This window comes from Lynx rufus, unplaced genomic scaffold (assembly GCF_022079265.1).
Source record: "Lynx rufus isolate CCGP_SWC_20201006 ecotype Redwood Valley unplaced genomic scaffold, mLynRuf1.p SCAF_27, whole genome shotgun sequence".
In the NCBI taxonomy this organism is placed as follows: Eukaryota; Metazoa; Chordata; class Mammalia; order Carnivora; family Felidae; genus Lynx; species Lynx rufus.
This window is the reverse complement of record NW_025814842.1, coordinates 4,942,790-4,961,241: the sequence shown is the minus strand read 5'-3', so window position 1 is coordinate 4,961,241 and position 18,452 is coordinate 4,942,790. Positions and strand designations below refer to the sequence as shown.

At 46.9% G+C, this 18,452-nt stretch overlaps 1 protein-coding gene across 4 annotated transcripts in view; it reads right to left on the bottom strand.

The window, feature by feature from the left end:
* CYTH3 (cytohesin 3) overlaps nt 1-18,452 on the bottom strand; it is a 99,574-nt gene that overhangs the window by 19,649 nt on the left and 61,473 nt on the right. The window contains exons 1-5 of one of the 4 annotated variants that reach the window (XM_047089438.1): nt 13,065-13,167; nt 11,687-11,840; nt 6,897-6,979; nt 4,935-4,999; nt 4,260-4,326 (exon numbers count right to left, since the gene is read on the bottom strand). In XM_047089438.1, coding sequence (XP_046945394.1) covers nt 4,260-4,326; nt 4,935-4,999; nt 6,897-6,979; nt 11,687-11,768 — 297 coding nt within the window. In that variant the 5' untranslated portion in view covers nt 11,769-11,840; nt 13,065-13,167. Of the gene's footprint in view, nt 1-4,259; nt 4,327-4,934; nt 5,000-6,896; nt 6,980-11,681; nt 11,841-13,064; nt 13,168-18,452 lie in introns of those variants that run through there. The other 3 variants (XM_047089441.1, XM_047089442.1, XM_047089440.1) reach the window with 3 other exon arrangements.

Below are 18,452 nucleotides of genomic sequence, written 5' to 3'. Positions count from 1 at the left end.
ACTCACGAGCTGTGAGATCATGACCTGAACCGAAGGTGGATGCTTAACTGAGCTGTCCAGGCGCCCCTGCAAGTAACTTTTAAATTAAAAAAAAATTGTACTGCTTATTTTTTGAGAGAGAGAAAAAATGTGCATGGGAGAGGGGCAAAGAGAGAGGGAGACAGAGAACCCGAAGTAGGCTCCACACTGTCCGTGCAAAGCCCAACACGGGGCTCAAACCCATGAACCGTGAGATCATGACCTGAGCTGAAGTCGGATACTCAACTGACTGAACGAACCAGGAGGCCCGTAACTTTGGACTCTCCGAAAACCCAACTACTAAAAGCCTACTGTTGACCAGAAACCTTACCGATAACATAAGCACTCAATTAACCCATTTTATACCTTATATACATTATGTACTATATTCCTACAATAGTATCACAAGGTTATGGTATCATAATAACAGTCTTAGCATAGTTAGCTGGAGAAAAGAAAATGTCACTGAGAAATTCGTGGGGAGAAAATACATTCACAGGGCTGAACTGTACGTACTGAAAACAAAAATCCAGGTGTTCACTGGACCTGTGCTGTTCAAGGGTGAACCGTATGGAGATAATCTAGGCCTTTGGTTTGAAAATACTCCTTCACCAATCTCTCACTTAGACTTAACTGAACGTTTGCTGGCTTCTCTGCGTCTGTCCCGCTTGGTCCTGCAGCTGCTCTTGGATTCGTGGTTTTTTCCAGGTGCACTGCTCCCAGAAGGTCCTTGCGTATCTGAAGTGTCCTCACTGGTCTCCTCATGGGCAACAGTCTTGATACATGGAATTCTAGGTTTTAAGTCCCGCCTCCTCCCTGCTGTCTTTTATCCAGTGTTGCTGTTGTGATTCCTTTCTTCTTAATCTGGTCTTTCGTCCCTGGAAAGCCAGTGATTTTCTCTTTATCCGCAAGTTTCCTGGCATTTTACTTGACATTTCTATGTACAAGTTTTTTAAACCTTTATCCTGCTTGGCCTACAGTGAGCCCTTTAAATTTGAGGGTTTTATCTTAATCTAGTTCAGAAATATTCCAGTATTTCTTTGAAATACATCCTCCACTCTGGCTTCTGTTCTCTCCTCCTGGGACTTCTGCTCGATGAAAGCGGGGCTGCCTGACATGCTCCCCAATCTTGCGGACCTGCCCAGAGCTCCGGAGAGAACCACGTAGTGCCACGGCCCAGCCTGCCCGTGGCCCCATCCCTGCTCCGTGCCACAGGTTTCTAAGGGTGTCATTCTTCACTCAACAGTCAGCTGAGTGTCCAACTTTGGCTCAGGTCACGATCTCATAGTTCGGGGGTGTGAGCCCCATGTCAGGCTTTGCGGAGATGGCGGAGATCTTTTCCACCACTCCGTTTTTGCACTGAGGACAAGCAACACGCTATCATCTCTGATGCGATGTATAATACACAAAACTGCCCTACTTTTAACACTTCCATGTTGGTTCTGTTCCTGGAGTTTCACGTCTCTCTCACGAGGTCAGGCAGCTTGTACATTTGGTGATTCCTGGTTGCACGTTCACCTTTGTACCGAAGGTTCTCCGGTGGCCAAACCGAACGCCATTGGTTTCCGGAGTGGGTGACGGGCCCAGGGGGGTGCTCAGAAACTGGTCTCTGGGAGTGGGGGTTTCTCCTCCTCGGTGAGGCCAGACGAGAAGATACGCCTGCTCTCCCACCTGGGGGCACATGTCACCGCCTGGCGCAAATGCAGCCAGGGCAAACAGTCTGGACGTCCCCTCTATGGTCCCAGGACCCACCCCTGCCGCCCAAGGGAGCCGAACCCGACACGGCTCTCCTTTCCCAGAGCAATTTTTCCTGAGTATACTTTGGACTACTGTTCATCTTTTGTCTTTCTGGGTTCCCTCAACTTCTAGTCCACTGGGTGAACTCGTGCTTGTTATAGATTTATACGTTATATTTTTAAAGGCCTCTCTAGGAAACTGCAAATAAAAGAGAGGCTGGCGAATGTCTCCAGCTTCCTCGACTGAATCAACTTCTCCTCTTACCGAATGTGTGTATCTCCCAAAAATTCCAATCTTGAAGCTTTAACCCCCCCAGTGACGGTGTCACGAAGTGGGGCCTCTGGGAGGCAATTAGAGTCAGACGACGTCGTCTGAGCAGGGCTCCGACCTGATGGAACTGGTGCCCTTGTAAGAAGAGACACCAGGGAGCTCTCTCCCGCGTTTTCTCCACCATGTGAGGACACGGTGAGGAGGCGGCCGTCTGAAGTCAGGAGAAGAGCTCTCACCAGAACCTGGCCACGCTGGCATCCTGATCCGATTTCCGACATCCAGACTGTGAAAATGTCTATCGCGTAAGCCACCAGTCTACGGTATTTGGTTATGGCGGCCCAAGCCGACTCAGTGGACTCAGGGAAGTGCTATAATCATCTACCAAACCAGGGAACTTTGATAATTTTTCCCCGCAGAAGACCACATATAGACTAAATTTGCCATCTGCCTTTACTGAGCAACATAATAAGTTGTTGGACAGAACCCATGATGAATATTTTAAAAATCCTTCAGGTGGAGAGGTATGTACACAAAATGAAGCCTGTAGAGCAACTCGCCACAGCCAAAGCAAAGCAGGTGAGCACCCCTCCGTGGACGTGGACAGATCCACACGGCTGACCAGGGCTCTGGGACCTCCCAGCTGGGCTCAGGGCTACCTACAAACCAACGCCAGAGTCCTGCAGGAGCTAAGTGCAGTGGTTATGGGCCTGAGTCTCAAGTGGATTCCTTGCTCAAGACACTAGGCAAGTCTCAGTGGCTTTGTGCCTCACTTTCCCCAACTGTGAAACAGGAATTAAAAATGGAACCTACCCCATAAGGTTAAGTATACTAATTCAGTGCTGTGCTAGACAGTTCATGACACGTGGCAAGTTCAATCTACGTCTGCCCTTATTACTGTAACTCTGATTCCCGGTACACGTAGAACAAGGACACAGGCAAGAACCTGACAGAACTCCTGCAGAGTCGCAGCACCACTAAAAAAATAAGCATATTTGGGGCGTCTGGGTGGCTCAGTCGGTCAAGCGTCGGACTTCAGCTCAGGTCATGGTCTCGCGGTCCGTGAGTTCGAGCCCCGCGTCAGGCTCTGTGCTGACAGCTCAGAGCCTGGAGGCTCCTTCGGATTCTGTGTCTACCCACCCCCCCTTCTCTACCCTCCCCCACTCGTGCTCTGTCTCTGTCTCAAAAATAAATAAACATTAAATAAATTAGTTAAGTAAACAAGCGTATTTGCAGGCGCCTGGGTGGCCTGTCAGTTAAGGGTCCAACTCTTGATTTCAGCTCAGGTCATGATCTCACAGCTCCTGAGTTCGAGCACCTCATCAGGCTCCACGCTGACAGTGCAGAGGCTGCTTGGGATTCTTGCTTTCTCAAAATAAACAAACTTAAAAAAAAAAAAATAATAGTAAGTGTATTTGTGTGTCCTTTGTGCGGAGGACCTGAATTCATCCATGAACGTATTGGCATGCTATCATGTGCTATAACCTAGAACAAGTGATGGATCTCTCAAGATGTTTCCACTGCTTACCAAATCTGATTAAGTCAACTCTGTAAACCCAACTAACTCCTAAGGGAAAAAACAAAACTGCTTCTAACTCCAAACCTCAAGTCATTATCAAATTCACAAAATCATTCCCACTGACAATTTCATTTCACCCTCAGAGACAAGCAGCTTTGTGTTGAAGGTTTCATCTTCTTCAGGCGTTTTCCTAGAAAATCCAACTTGAGGAAAGACCAGGTAGTGGCTTAAACCAGGAGAGTTCCTCGGTCTCAGGCAGACATCTTCTCTCTCAAAGGTGAATGGAAGGAATCAAGTCCTCTGAGGTGAACGAGTGAATACCCACCTCCCTCTCCAGACCCAACACACCAGCTGCAGCCCTGCCCACTGGCTGACCAAGCACCCCCCCCACCCCCACCCCGGGCTTCAGGCTGTACGTCAGCAGGAAGACCCCCACCTCTCAGCCCGGCCCCAGTGAGGCCCACACACGCTGGCCACTCCCAGGAGGCCCGTCCTCACCCTGAGCCTCACGCGCAAAGAAAGGTCTTTGGGCCCAGACACCAGGTCAATGGGCACTTTTGCTTCCCCCCAACTCACTAGCAGCCCCTTCGTGATAAAAATTTAACATCACTCAGTATTTTTATGAGGGTATGACCACCTTTGTCCAGAAGGAGAGAACCATTAAAATGGATGAATCGCTCAATCTCTTGCAGGCCAGAAAACCAGAATGTCTGCTTACCTTTTTGGGATCCATGTTGAATTTCTTCCTCCCCATAGCTATCTGCTTGTTCCTCTGGGTAGTTTTGCTACACATTTGAGACAGTTGAGAAATCATCAGCTGACGTTTGCACCAAGTGCAAAAGGGAACACAATCTCCTCTGGTACTTCCGCTGCAGAAAACCACCCAGACGCCCCCAGCCCTCCACCTGCCCACTCCGCCCACCTCCCACCTCCCTATCTCCTCCCCCCCCCCCCCCCCCCCCCGCCCATCGCAGAAGCGGCACACAAGGCTGCCGGGCTCTTTTCTACATTTGATTACTTCTTCAGAAAAAGCTAATAATGAGTAAGAAACAGCGACTTAAGGAAAGCATAGTTCCCTTCTGTACAGAAAGGCTGCTTCTTTGGAGGTTAATGTGGAAGGGCCTGTGCTTCCCCGGGAAGGGAGAGGAGAGAAGGACCCCAACTCCTCCGCGGAAAGGAGGAAGGGGTGAGGGGAAGAGAGCAGAGCAATCAACCACCTTACAAGGGCTGCCCCACTTCAGGATCCCAACTTTATAGCCCCTGCTGTGGCCCCGCCCTGGAGGCTGTAATCTCTGCCCCTGCTGTATCTGTGGCCCTGCCCCTGCGGTGGTCACCACAGCTGGAAACCAAGAAAAGAGGTTGGCTACTGGGCAGTGTGACACCAACTGTTTACCTTTCTTCCACTGAAGTTAGATTGTCAATCTCCGTCATAACTTCAGCAATTTCGTATTTCAGCCTCTGCGAAAACAGAAGAAAGAAATTGGAGGGCGGGGGTCTTTACCTTCCCCTCCTAGACTCAGAGAAATCTTAGCCTTCGGACACAAGCTGCCCCATCCAGACATCCCAGGTCTGGAAACATCAGTACTTTCTATCCATGCAGAGAGAGAGCCTCTGGGCGGGTGCAGCCCCAGCTCTGGAGAAAACACACTATCATCCATCTGCTCATCAAGGACAAGCAGGGAGGGGTCACCCAGGCAGATTCTAGAGTATCTGTGTGCAAAATCCAGAAGCGACACTGGGGAGGACGTCACAGGTGTGGCAAGACACAAGAGCAAAGGGAAGTGGTGAGTCCTCAGCTCACTCCCTGCAGCTCTTCAACTCCTCCCCCGGCCGCGGGGCCGCCTCAGCTCTTGCGAAGAGGAGGGAGAAGGTGCAGCTTAAACGTGCAGAGACCAGTATCAGGTCCCTAACCGCCAGTCGCAGAGTGATGTCCACCACTCTGTACCAACACAGAGCACCATGGACAGAGCCCAGGAGGTGACAGCAGAAATCACCTGTGGCACTTGGATACGTCAAGAACAGCAGAGGGGACAGGCTCCCCTGTCCCTCCATGTGGCTCTGCCACTTACTGGCTGAGAGGCCGTTGGCAGCCCTCTTAACCTCTCTGTGCCTCAATGTTCTCAACTCAAAAATGAGGTCATTAGGGGTGCCCAGGTGGTTCAGCCGGTTAAGTGTCCGACTCTTGATTTTGGCTCAGGTCACGATCTCATGATCTCACAGTTTGTGAGTATGAGCCCCACATCAGGATTCACACTAACAGCACGGAGCCTGCTTGGCATTCCCTTTTTCCCTCTCTCTTTCTCTGCCCCTCCCCCACTCGCTCTGTCTCTTAAAAATAAACTTAAAAACATTTTTTTAATTAGGTCATTAGAGCTACATAAGGTTCCACAGGCACTACCATTATTCATGTCCAAATAGGACCATGAACCTTAAGATACATTCTTTTTCCTCAACCAAAGCACCCATTCTAGGATACGGTGATTTTTACAAGAAGGAAGGGTAACCTTGCAAGATACAGTTCCACAGATTATCTTCCAAATACAGAGAAATTTTTATTTGGAATACCACTCTTTTCTTCACCAAGGAAGTTCACACTTCAGACACGGGCTCCTAGGAAGGAGCTGCTATGTGGACCCGGCTTACTCTTGCAGCAAGTGGCCTGCGAGGCCACATTTATTTTGGCGTCACCAAGATTAAGAAGCTTCTCCGAGAAGGGCCCTGTGTCTGAGTAACATCCTCGAGGAAGCCCCAAGTGGAAGCAGCCCTGGCCTCCCGGATCATTTCTGCCGCGGCCCCAGACGCTCTGAGGCTGAGGCTACGGTCTGGCCCCTCTGCTCCTCCTGCAGGGCCCGCTCTCCCTGTGCTCCGAGCACACACACGTGGCAAGTATGGTGTCTGCCCGCGTCTTGTCGCCCTGCTGCCACCAGCTCAGTGGCGGCACATTGACTCATTCAGTCAAAGGACATCTGCATGCCAAAAATGTGACAGAATGTTCTAGATGCCGGGGATGTTGGCAAACGAAATAGGGGCTTATTCAATTTGAAAGAGCGGTGAATCTGTCGACTGCTACCATTGTTCAGAAGTGCCCTTTTATGACTCTGGAGTCACGTGTCGCTTGCTGCTGACTCCAGTTCCGTGGTGTCTGCATTTGCACCCCCGAGTCCACGCTGCCCAGAAATCACCACCTCTGCCTGACTGACTTGGGTAACTCTCTCCCTGTCTCTTCACATATTAGGATACAGACACACAACATACCCAGGTTTTACACTTTCATGAAGCTACGTGATCATTTTACCTAAAAGCAAAAACTAAGGGGAATTTTTGGTTGTGGCCTTTTTTTTTCTTTTTTTTTTACCTCAATGTCATCAATAAGTTCCTTTTTTCTTCGACGAATGTCTAAAAGTTCTTCTCTCTCTTCCAGTGAGAGGTCTTCAGGCACTGGAAGACAAAAAAATCAAATTCAACAATTAAACTACCACCACTCTGGAGCACAAGTTGACAATACCTCGTCAGGTTGAAGACGGGCATGTGAACAAGCCAGCAGGGCCTGTAAGCAGGTAGGTGGGCATCTATCCCCAAGAGAACCCCACCATATACACCCCATGTAAGATACTCACAGCAGCATTGCTTGTAATAGAAAACCCACCCAAATATCCACTAATGATGAATAAATGGTGGTATATTTAGAAAGAAGAATCCTATGCAACAATAAAAAATGGCTGAACTCAGTCTACCAACACAGGTGCGCTTCAGAAGACGGTGCTGAGAAAGCAAGCTGCAGAGCGTACACGGGCCTGTTTGTAGAGGCTGAAAATCGAGCACGTGCTTCATAAACGTCCTGCAGACATGCCGTGTATGTCCAGCAGAACAGGCACACACAGGAATGATAGACACCAAGTTCCTGATAACGGTTCCTTCTGAGAAGGCTGGGTGGCAGGAAATACATTCCAGAACGGCAGAGAGAAGTGGGTGGAGGGCGGCCAGTACATGGGTAATTGAAGTTTTTAAATTATTATTATTGGCAGAGAGTTGTTCATAATATCTTCTTCTTAATGATTAACCTCCCCCATTCCTGCTACATCTCTTTTCTTTAATTGTGTGGCAACTGGTGTCTCATTAAGCTTTTCAAAGAGCTTTTGATTTTTAATACTCCTCTATTGTACATTTAATTCCTATTTCATTAATTTGTTTAAAGAAACAAAAGGTTAAGAATCTGATTAAATAGCAAGAGAGCACGTAGAGCTTCTACAAACAGATTAAGAGAATACAGTCATGGTGCAGAGGTAGACATGCTGACCAATGCACCCGAAGACTGTAGCCAGAAAAGTACCCCCAGACAGGGGCACCCGGTGGCTCAGTTCGTTAAGCGTCCACTCTTGACTTGCGCTCAGGTCATGATCTCACAGTTTGTGAGTTCAAGCCCAGAGTCAGGGCTCTGGGCTGACTTCAAGGAGCCTGCCTGAGATATTCATTCATTCATTCATTCATTCATTCATTCATTCATTCATATTCTCTCTCTCTCTCTCTCCCCCTCCTCCGCTCTCTTGCGCGTGCTCTCTCTCAAAATAAATAAACTTAAAAAAAAAAAAAAGTGCCCCCAGACAGACAGAAACCTAACACTGCGGCTTCAAAAGACAGGGCGCACACATTGATAAGTGACAGGTGCTACATGCGATCCATCAGTTACCCCATATACAAAATGAAGCTGAATCCCTACTTATCATCATACAGATCCTCAACCAGCTGCAAGGAGAAAAAAGGCTTAACTGTGAAAGGCAACACCACAGTTTTTACAACAGGGGAGAGCATATTTACAGTTTCAGAGTAGGAAAGGATTCTTTTTTAATTTTGTTTTTAACGTTTATTTATTTTTTTGAGAGACAGAGAGAGTGAGCGGGGGAGGAGCAGAGAGAGAGAGACAGACACATGGAATCTGAAGCAGGCTCCAGGCCCTGAGCTGTCAGCAGAGAGCCTGATGTGGGGCTCGAACCCACAAACTGTGAGATCATGACCTGAGCTGAAGTCGACCGCTTAATTGAATGAGTCACCCAGATGCCCCGGAAGACTTTTTTTGTAATTTTTTTTTTTAATGTTTATTTTTCAGAGAGAGACAGAGACAGAGACAGAGCACCAGTGGGAGGGGCAAAGAGGGACGGAGACACAGAATCCAAAGCAGGCTCCAGGCTCTGAGCTGTGAGTACAGAGCCTGATGCAGGGCTCAAACCCTCAAACCCTGAGCAGAAGTCAGATGCTTAGCCATTGAGCCACCCAGGCACCCTAAGAGTAGGAAAGGATTTCTTAAACAAGACAGGGAAAAACATAAATTATGCAAACATAGATATTAATAAATTCACCATTAAAATTAAGGAGCTTTGTTCCCCCAAATTCCATACCATAAAGAGCTAGGCCACAGACTGTCAAAGAGTTGGTATCCAGAATACAGTACTTGCACCAAGAAGGGGATAAATTTTAAACCAATGCTGAGAAAACGGGCAAAAGACTTTAACAGGCAAAAAACTGAAAAGGAACAGATCAATGGCTGTGTGAAAAGATGTCAACTCTTTTAACCATTGGGGAAATGCAAATTCAAATCTCAGGGCGGGACCTCTACTAACAGGGTAGTAAACCTCACTGAAACTAAAGTGAGGCAATTTCTTAAAACTCAACAACCCAGGAGGACAAAGATAATGGGGAAAAGACCACGTTTTCAAAGCCAGGAGACAGACCAGACCAGCAGCGACTGGCTTAACAAACGTGAGGAAGAAGAATCTTCAGCCAACAGGGAGGGGAGAGCAAGGCGTCACCTGACTGACGCCAGGTCCCCAAGGGCTTGGGAACTGGCTGCAGCAAGTAAGTCTGGGGGCGGGCTGAGAAGAGTGAGCTCATCAGGAACACTGGATGCGGCTGTGTGAAAGCCATGGGATCCCTTGATGTCCTCCAGCTCCACGGAGCTGTCATCTCTAGACAGAGGTGGACGAGGGACCCAGGGCACCACACACACGAGGGCACCACACCAGAGACAAGGGATGCCAGTGGCGCTGACACCCCCTCCCCCACCAAGTCTTCTCCCCGTGGGGGCTCCCGGTCTACTGGCAGCCACCCTTTACCCACCTGCACCAGCCCACACTAGAGGGAAGAGTCTTCTCTACGGCATCGACCGGCTTTAGATGTAAAGATACTGATGTCGGGGGACTCCTGGGTATGTGTCCACCCAGCAACCAGCAGACCTACGGCACCCCACAGAGAGGTCAGTCAACAAGGCCTCCTGACACACTTGGGTATTTCAATAACCTTCAGCCCTGTGCTCTCCAACTGGAGGTAAGCCTCTAACACGCAAAACAGATACCAAGAAAGACAAAGAGAGCGGTTATACCTTTGCGGGGCAAGAGGTGCTGTGGGGAGGCAGGGTGATGCTCTCCTCCCCCTGCTGCCTGCCTGCAGAACCGCGTAACTGATAAACACAAAACCCGGAAAACACGCGTGCATGTCAGACCCACCCAACAGGGCAGGGAGGGAAGAGGGAGAGAGGGAAAGAAAAGGAGAGAAGCAAAGAAAGCAAAAGAAGCCTGCATGGCCACTTTGGAAAACCACCTAGTGCTGTGGGTTCGTATCAAAGATGTGCCCCAGCGATGGGCCACAACTGCGCTCCTAGGTATGCGTCCTAGATAAATTCTCAGACACTGCAACTGCAGGTACGTATCGTGAGGTCAAAGAAACACACTTTGTACAAGAAAAAGAGAAGGAAAACCGGCCTAAATGCCCATCCAGGGTCGGGCTGGGTACATACACTGTGTGTGCAGGTCAGAGAATCCCAACCACAGTAAAAAAATAATCATAATAAGTTAAAAACAGGCACAAACAGATCATCTCAGGAAAATAATATAAACATGAATGCTTTCTGCAAATTTCAAAAACAAACAAAAAAAAAAATTACGCCCGTGGTTTACATGTACGAGTACATATGCAGCGAAATGATGGAGACAATCATTGGAATAACAAACACGTAATTCAGATTCTTCTTAGGAGGAAAGACAGGGACACACGGGATACCTTGAAAGCAGGTGTCATGCTCCACAGTAATGTTCTTTTGCCAAAAGATACTCTTCTTGGTATCAAATAAAAATCTAATTATTAAACCTTTAATGAAAACATTTTTTTAAAAGCTAGGCAGAACTCTTGGCCCTTGAGTGTCCCCATGATTTCCACAAATTAGTTACGACGACTCTGGGAATTTAGATGAAGCAGAGAAAGGCCTTTTTTATACAGGACTACACTGAGCGTACTTCAGCTCAGAAAATTCAAGGCTGCTTAATAATGAAGACAGTCAAAGGCAAAGAAGCAAAAACACTGGCCAGATCCCCCAAGTAACACAAACAGATTTCTTATTTTCAGTTTTCTTCTGCTGAGTTTTCCACTGGACAGAGAGGAAAACGAGAATCTGAGGGTGTGTGGGTGGCTCAGGTGGTTGAGCGTATGACTCTCGATTTTGGCTCGGGTCATCATCCCAGGGTTGTGGGATCAAGCCCCATGTCGGGCACCACGCAGAGTGTGGAGATTCTCTCTGACTCACACTCTGTCTCTCCCCCTGACCTCCATCGCACTCTGGTGCTCTCCCCAAAAAAAAAAAAAAAAAAAAAGTAAAATGTTTTTTAAAAAAACAAGACTCTGAAAGGGTTACAGCACTCATTTAATCATCAACAGACATTTTCGTTTTGTTTTTTTTTTTTATGTTTATTTTGAGAGAGAAAGTGAGGGAAGGAGCAGGGCAGAGGGAGAGAAAGAGAGAGAGAATCCTAAGCAGGCTCCACACTGTCAGCACTGAGCTGGATGCGGGGATCAAACCCACAAACCGTGAGATCATGACCTGAGCTGAAATCAAGAGTCAGGCACTTAACCGACTGAGCCGCCCAGGCGCCCTAAGTTTCCTTTGAGAAAAGTCCACCTCCAGCCCCTCCCTCCGACCCAGAGGACGAACAGGGCAGGCTGACAGCCGAGTGACAGCTTGGTAACAAATACAAACAGAATGACCTGACGCTGGACCCAAAGCTTCTCATCACATCTTTAACAATCCTTCCCTGGAGCCCATCTTTTCATGTCCCTTTAAGTCTTCAAGGAGTTAAATAAAGTACCGACCGCTTACTTTACCAGTAGTTCTGACCAGAATTTGCCGGTCTGAGAGAAAGAAACATTTGATAAGATGGGATAAAGTGGAGAATAATGTTCTCATTCTTTAGAGCTTCACACGGTCCCATTTAGGGGCTGTAATGCTATGATGTCTGTGCTTGCCTTTGAAATACTTCTGCCAAAAAAAAAAAAAAAAAGAATTGAGCAAAATGATCACAATTGTTAAACCTATTTCATATGGGTATCCATTATCCACTTCATACTCTAAGGTATGAAATCTGTGATAATAGAGAGTAAAAAAGAAAAGTCTCCGGAATTCGACAGCCAGGACCATCTCTTATGGAAGTATCTATTGGGGTATCCGGCTGGAGTATGAACAGGAAACAAGGAGATGCTCCCCGGTGCATTAAAAAGAATAAATAAAAGGAACAGAAATAGGTGATGAAATACCCTAGACCGATCTCTGCCCAGGTTCTGTCATTTATATATATCACTGCCCCTATTATTTCCCTCGACATCCGGAATGTACAGAGAAAACCAACATTTAGCTGTGGCACCAGCTGTTTAGGGGAAGTTTTCTCAGCATCTCTCTGCGTCCGGAACACCTCTTCAGTCCCATAATCTGACATGCAGCTGCCCTCACACGTGCAGATACCTTACTAAGAATGGGAGAAGCGCATTCAGAGAAGGCAAGCCCTCTTCCCGCAGCCAACACAGCCAGGGAAGGCACTCCACAGTTTGGACCCACTGCCTGACATCACCTACACTCTGTCACGTTGATACTATCAGGTAAGATGACAGAGTAAAGTCCCGCAGTTGGTTTTTCTTTTTTTTTTCTCTCCTAAGAAAGCTGGTACTTAATTTAATTGGAAAAGTAATACATGGTTACACACACTCCCCGCACACATAAAAGGACATATGGCAAAAACTGTTCTTTCCAGACGCAATAAAACCTGTGTTTAAAAAAAGCAAATTTAGGGGCGCCCGGGTGGCTCAGTCTGTTGAGCGTCCGACTTCGGCTCAGGTCATGATCTCATGGCTCGTGAGTTCGAGCCCCGCGTCGGGCTCTGTGCTGACAGTTCGGAGCCTGGGGCCTGCTTCGGATTCTGTGTCTCCCTTTCTCTCTGCCCCTCCCCTCCCCACACTCTGCCTCTCTCAAAAATAAACAAACATTAAAAAAAGCAAATTTGGGGGACACCAGGTGGCTCAGTAGGTTAAGCATCTGACTCTTGGTTTCGCTCGGATCATCACCTCATGGTTCGTGAGTTCGAGCCCCGCATTGGGCTCTGTGCTGACCGTGCAGAGCCCACTTGGGATTCTCTCTCCCCCCCCCCTTTCAAAATAAACTTAAAAAAAAAAAAAAAGGCTTTTTAAAAAAAAAATACAAAAGCAAACTCACTGGAAATTACTGGTAAAAGTCAGCGAGATCACTTCGACTGAATGCTCCTATCACGAGCTTCCAAATGGAATCCTGATTTTCCGGAGACAGGCTTGAGTAAAGCCCTTCGTCAGCCGGGACTCAGTTCTTCACCTGCAGAATGACGGCGGAGGCTGGAGGCACTCCTTATTTTATGATCACCTCAAGCTCCACAGGAGAACGAGTCTACATCAGCCACAAAGCAGCAGGTGCGGTTTCAGCAAATGGAAGTGTTTTCATGAGGGAAAAGCACTGTGGAAAGAAGGCAAGGAATTCCCCGTTTCGGTGGCCAAGTGCCGCCGGTGACATTTTCCAGGGAGCACGAAGAGCAGATTCGGGGGACGCAGCCTCGGTTCGGTCCTTTCTCAGGCTCCAACCTACACGGATGGAGATCGGCAGAAGCACGGCAGCTCACGGGTGGTGAAGTCTGTGTGCTGCGGGCAGGACTGTATGGATCCAATTCCAGAGTGTAAGCGAGGTCTCTGCCTCCAGCCACGGTGGATAAGAGGGGCTTACACTTGCCTCCTGCCCAAAATGGCTACTAAAAACGCCAGACACAACTCTATACCCTTCGTACAAAGTGTCTTTCAAAAAAGAAGGAGAGACAGACATTTCCAAACATAGAAACTTGAAAGAATTCATCACGATGCGGTTTGTGCTGTAAGAAATGTCAAAGTCCTTCAGGCAGAGGGAAAAAAACGATCCCAGATGAAAATCTGTATCTCCATAAAAGAATACAAAGTACCGTAAAACAGTGACTATGTGTATAAACACTGTTCCCTTGAGATGGGAGTCTCTTTAAGAGATTTACTGGGACTGCTTAAAGCGAAAATAACAAAATGGGTCAGGTTAATAACATACAAAAACGTAAAACAGCACAAAGCCTGGGAGAGGAGAAATCAGTGTACAGAGATTGAAGGCTCTCATCTTAGATGTAAAGTGGTTTAATATCATTTGATGGCAGAGTGATGAAGGCACAGAATATCTTAAAACCACAACTATTTAAAAACTACTGGGGGGGGCTCAGTGAGTTGAGCATCCAACTTCGGCTCAGGTCATGATCTTGCGGTTTGTGAGTTCAAGCCCCACATCAGGACTCTGTGCTGACAGCACAGAGCCTGGAGCCTACTTCAGATTCTGTGTCTGTGTCTGTCTGTCTGTCTGTCTGTCTGTCTGTCTCTCTCTCTCTCTCCCCCTCTGCGTGTCCTCCAACTCTTTCTCTCAAAAGTAAATAAACATTTCAAAAAAAATTTTTTTTAAACTACTGGGGCACTTGGGTGGCTCAGTTGGTTAAGCATCTGATTCTTGATCCTGGCTCAGTTCACAATCTCACAGTCATGGGATCGAGCCCCAGGTCAGGCCTGGAGCTGGGTGTGAACCCTGCTTGAGATGGTTTCCCCCACTCTCTCTGCCCTACCCCCCATTCAAGTGCACCCCCCACACACACTCACTCTCTCAATCAATCAATACTACTAAAATAACCCACCAAAATAGAGTACGCAGTACTGTATCAAGAATTTTAGAATCGGGGTGCCTGCGTGGCTCAGTCAGTTAAGCGTCTGACTTCAGCTCAGGTCATGATCTCACGGTTCCTGAGTTCAAGCCCCACATCAGGCTCTGTGCTAACAGCTCGGAGCCTGCACCTGCTTTGGATTCTGTGTCTTCTTCTCTCTCTGCCCCTCCCCCACTCACGCTGTCTCTTTCTCTCAAAAATAAACATCCAAAAAAAAAAGGTTAAAAAAAAATATAAGCAAATGGTATCTCAGAATTAAGTATTTTCTAATTTTCAAATTATATTAACAATCTGGTTATCGAACAGATCCCAATCTACGTAGATGCAACTTATAAATTACGTCTTATGACTCCCTTACCAACTTTACACACACACACACACACACACACACACACACACACACACACACACACACACCTTCAATTAAGTTAATCAGTGGCTCTCTAACTTCTTCCAGGGGAAAATAATGTTCCCCAAATACAAATTGTGCCCAGAAACTGTCACTACATTTTAGTCACAATATGTCAAATGTGAGATAGCTAACAAATTATCCAGTGCACAAAACTGTGATAACAGGGAGAGTTCAAATAATCACATGCAGCTAACTCACAAATGCACGTTTTTGGCTACCTAGTCCTAATCAAAAGTAATGTCACTTACCCTTACATTTTAACTTGATTACTAATCCACACCAACATTTTTGTTAGGATTGGGTTTCTTTGTTGTTTTTTAGCGTTTTGGTCAGCTCAGAGGTAGACCAATTCCACGGGGCACGTACAACACGGGCAAAGCATGGGCTTGGCATCTGGTCCTGCTGATTCATTAAATGGGAAATCTGTACAGGTTGTGGTTTAGCCCACATAGACAAACACCTGCCCTGTAACACTAAAGGAACAGGTTAAATTAGCACAAGTTCCTCACTACTACCGATGTGAGGAGATTACACAAAGAACAAAAACGAAGTCTGTGAGCTCTTAGGTAAGCTCCAGTGTCTCATCACCACGAAGAACTGCTCCCAGTGAGCTGATACAGCAGGGTTCACATGGCTAACAGGGTGGGGCACGCGTTAGCTGTGCTGGGTGCTGGTCAGGTCGGGGGCAGCGGTGGCCCTCCTGCCAGGGCCAAAGAGAACCCACCCTGTGGGAAGAAAGCGAGAAGCTCAAAGCAGCCCAAGCTTCTGCACAGGGAGTGCTCTGGGTCCACCGCTCAAACCTGTGCAGACCCTCCTGTCCTGGTCACCTCCCTTCGCCCTCCATCACGCTCACCTCCGTTTGCCCCACGACACCCATTCCCTGCCCAGCCTTCTTTGGATTTGGTGAAATACCACTTTTAGACAGACAAAAACTCAAGGAGTTTGCACCAGTGCACCATCAAGAAGGGAAGTTGTCAAAGAACGAGCCTCAATCAAAAGACCCAAGACAGGGGCGCCTGGGTGGCTCACAGTCGATTGAGCGTCTGACTTTGGCTCAGGTCATGAACTCGTGGTTCGTGGGTTCGAGCCCCACATCAAGCTCTGTCTCTGTACTGACCGCTTGCTCACAGCCTGGAGCCGGCTTCGGATTCCGTGTCTCCTTCTCTCTCTGCCTCTCCCCCACTCACGCTCTGTCTCACTCTGTTTCTCAAAAATAAATAAATGTAAAAAAAAAAAAAAAAAAAAGACTCAAGACAGGAGAAGGGCAATGCCAGAGGGAAACCTACAGAGAAAACCTAAAGAAAAATGGACTCAATAATGTCTCAGCAAATACAAGACAGAAGCAAAACACTTCACAACAATAGCACGTAAAAGGGAAAAGAATTTGCTCTAAAGTTCTCAGCATTCTAAGAATGAGGGTACACATGATCGACTTGAGATGTGGCAAGTTAAAAATGCACTTTAACATTTCTAGGCCAAGCAAGAAAGGGATCGGAATAGAGTTAATACGCCCAAATTGGGGCAGGGGAAGAAAAACTCCAACAGGAGAAAAAGAGAAAAACCCAAAAAAGACCAGAGAAGCACATAAAATCCATTAGAAATACAAAACACTTGAATTCCTATATTGTAAATGAGAACTTAATACAACATTGTATGTTAACTATACTGGAATTAAAATAAAATAAAAAGAAAGAAATACAAAACATAAAACATGGGGGTAGAAAAGAAATCCAAATAGATTCGGGGTTACTGTGGTAGAATGAAGAACAAATCAATGATATGTGGCAGTTCCTCCTGGACAAATCCGGCCTGACCGGGGGACTTCCTCTGACCAAGAGGTAACGCTGTGTAGGGCCCGGAGCCCAGGTCCCAGGAGGTCAGGTACCTCTGCTACCTTGGAACCCTGAGACCACTGTGCTGGAGAAGCCAAGGTCGGCACCCTCGAGAATGCAATCTGTGGAAAGTGGTACACGGGGAGAGTCCCAGGCGTCCCAGCAGGTGCACCCAGCTCCACTGAGGCCTCAGCGAGGCCCCTGCCATGGAGTGAGGCCATCTGAGAGGAGCTCAGCCCCACTGACCTGCCAGCTGAAATGCCGCCACGTGTGTGGGCCCAGACTAGAGACGTGTCGGCCAACTTACCGAATGGTGGCACAAAATAAACCATTGTCACTTAAAGATATTTACTTAGGGATATTTTGTTACGTTATGCAGCGACAAATAACTGACAGGTTTACAATGAACATAAATGGAAAAAGGGCCAAGTTTAAAAACCTGGATTTAAAAAAAAAAAAAAATCCAACTAGGGGCACCTAGGGAGCTCAGTCGGTTGGGCACCCAACTCTTAAATTTCAGCTCAGGTCATGATCTCACAGTCATGGGATCAAGCCCAGCACTGGGTTCTGCACTGAGCATGCAGTATGTTTAAGACTTTCTCTCTCCCTCCCTCTGCCCTTCTCTCCTGCTCATGCAGTCAATAAAATAAAATAATCCTACTAAATGTTCTCTATAAGAGGCACCCACAAAATAGAAGAATGCCTAATGACTTAAGGTGAAAGGGGACAATGCCGTGCCAGAGAAACCAAAGGTAAGTTGCTACTACTAAAGTAACACAGGAAATCAAAGATAAAGTCACTACACAATGACATATTGTTCAATTAATTACACAACTAACAAGACTGAATTTGTATGCCACTAGCAACACAGGCTCAGAATATACAAAGCAAAAATTGACATATATATAAAAATGGCACTTTTCCCAAAAGTAAAAAAAGCAAAGATACAGATTCGACTAATGTAATTCACAAGCTTGCACTAATGGACATAATGTACTTCAACAATTTTAAGACGCACATTTTTTCCCCACATTTTAACATCTTTGAAATTAACTGTGACATATACAGGTCACCGCCTTATCTGTGAATATGCTCATTATTGCTAGAGGCATGACTGAACTTGATGTTTCTGTCACAGACACACAATTTAAGAACCATCTGATGAAGGGTTATTGCTTGGTTATTGCTTCAAAATTTTCACTGATACCTTATGGTAGAATCACCAATGCACAGCATAAAAACTTAGCTTTTGAAAACTTCCAAAGGTGATAAAGCAGTACCCTTCAGAGAAATGCTGTGTGACCCATGCCTTTGGTGGCACAGAGGACAGGCTGTGTAGAAAAACACAAATACTCTCTCCCAGGAGTGATTCTGAAGAGTGGGACCCTGTGAAGAAGTTTTGGGAATTCCCTGACCAACGTATTTTGCTCATATTTTACTTTTTACATGTATGCACAACAGAAAAAAAGTTATAAAAATCAATGTTTAAGTAAGTTTAGGGGCGCCTGGTGGCTCAGTCAGTTAAGCATAGGACTCTTGATTTCGGCTCAGGTCATGATCTCAAGGTTTGTGGGATCGAGCCCCAGGTCGGGCTCCGTGCTAACAGTATGCAG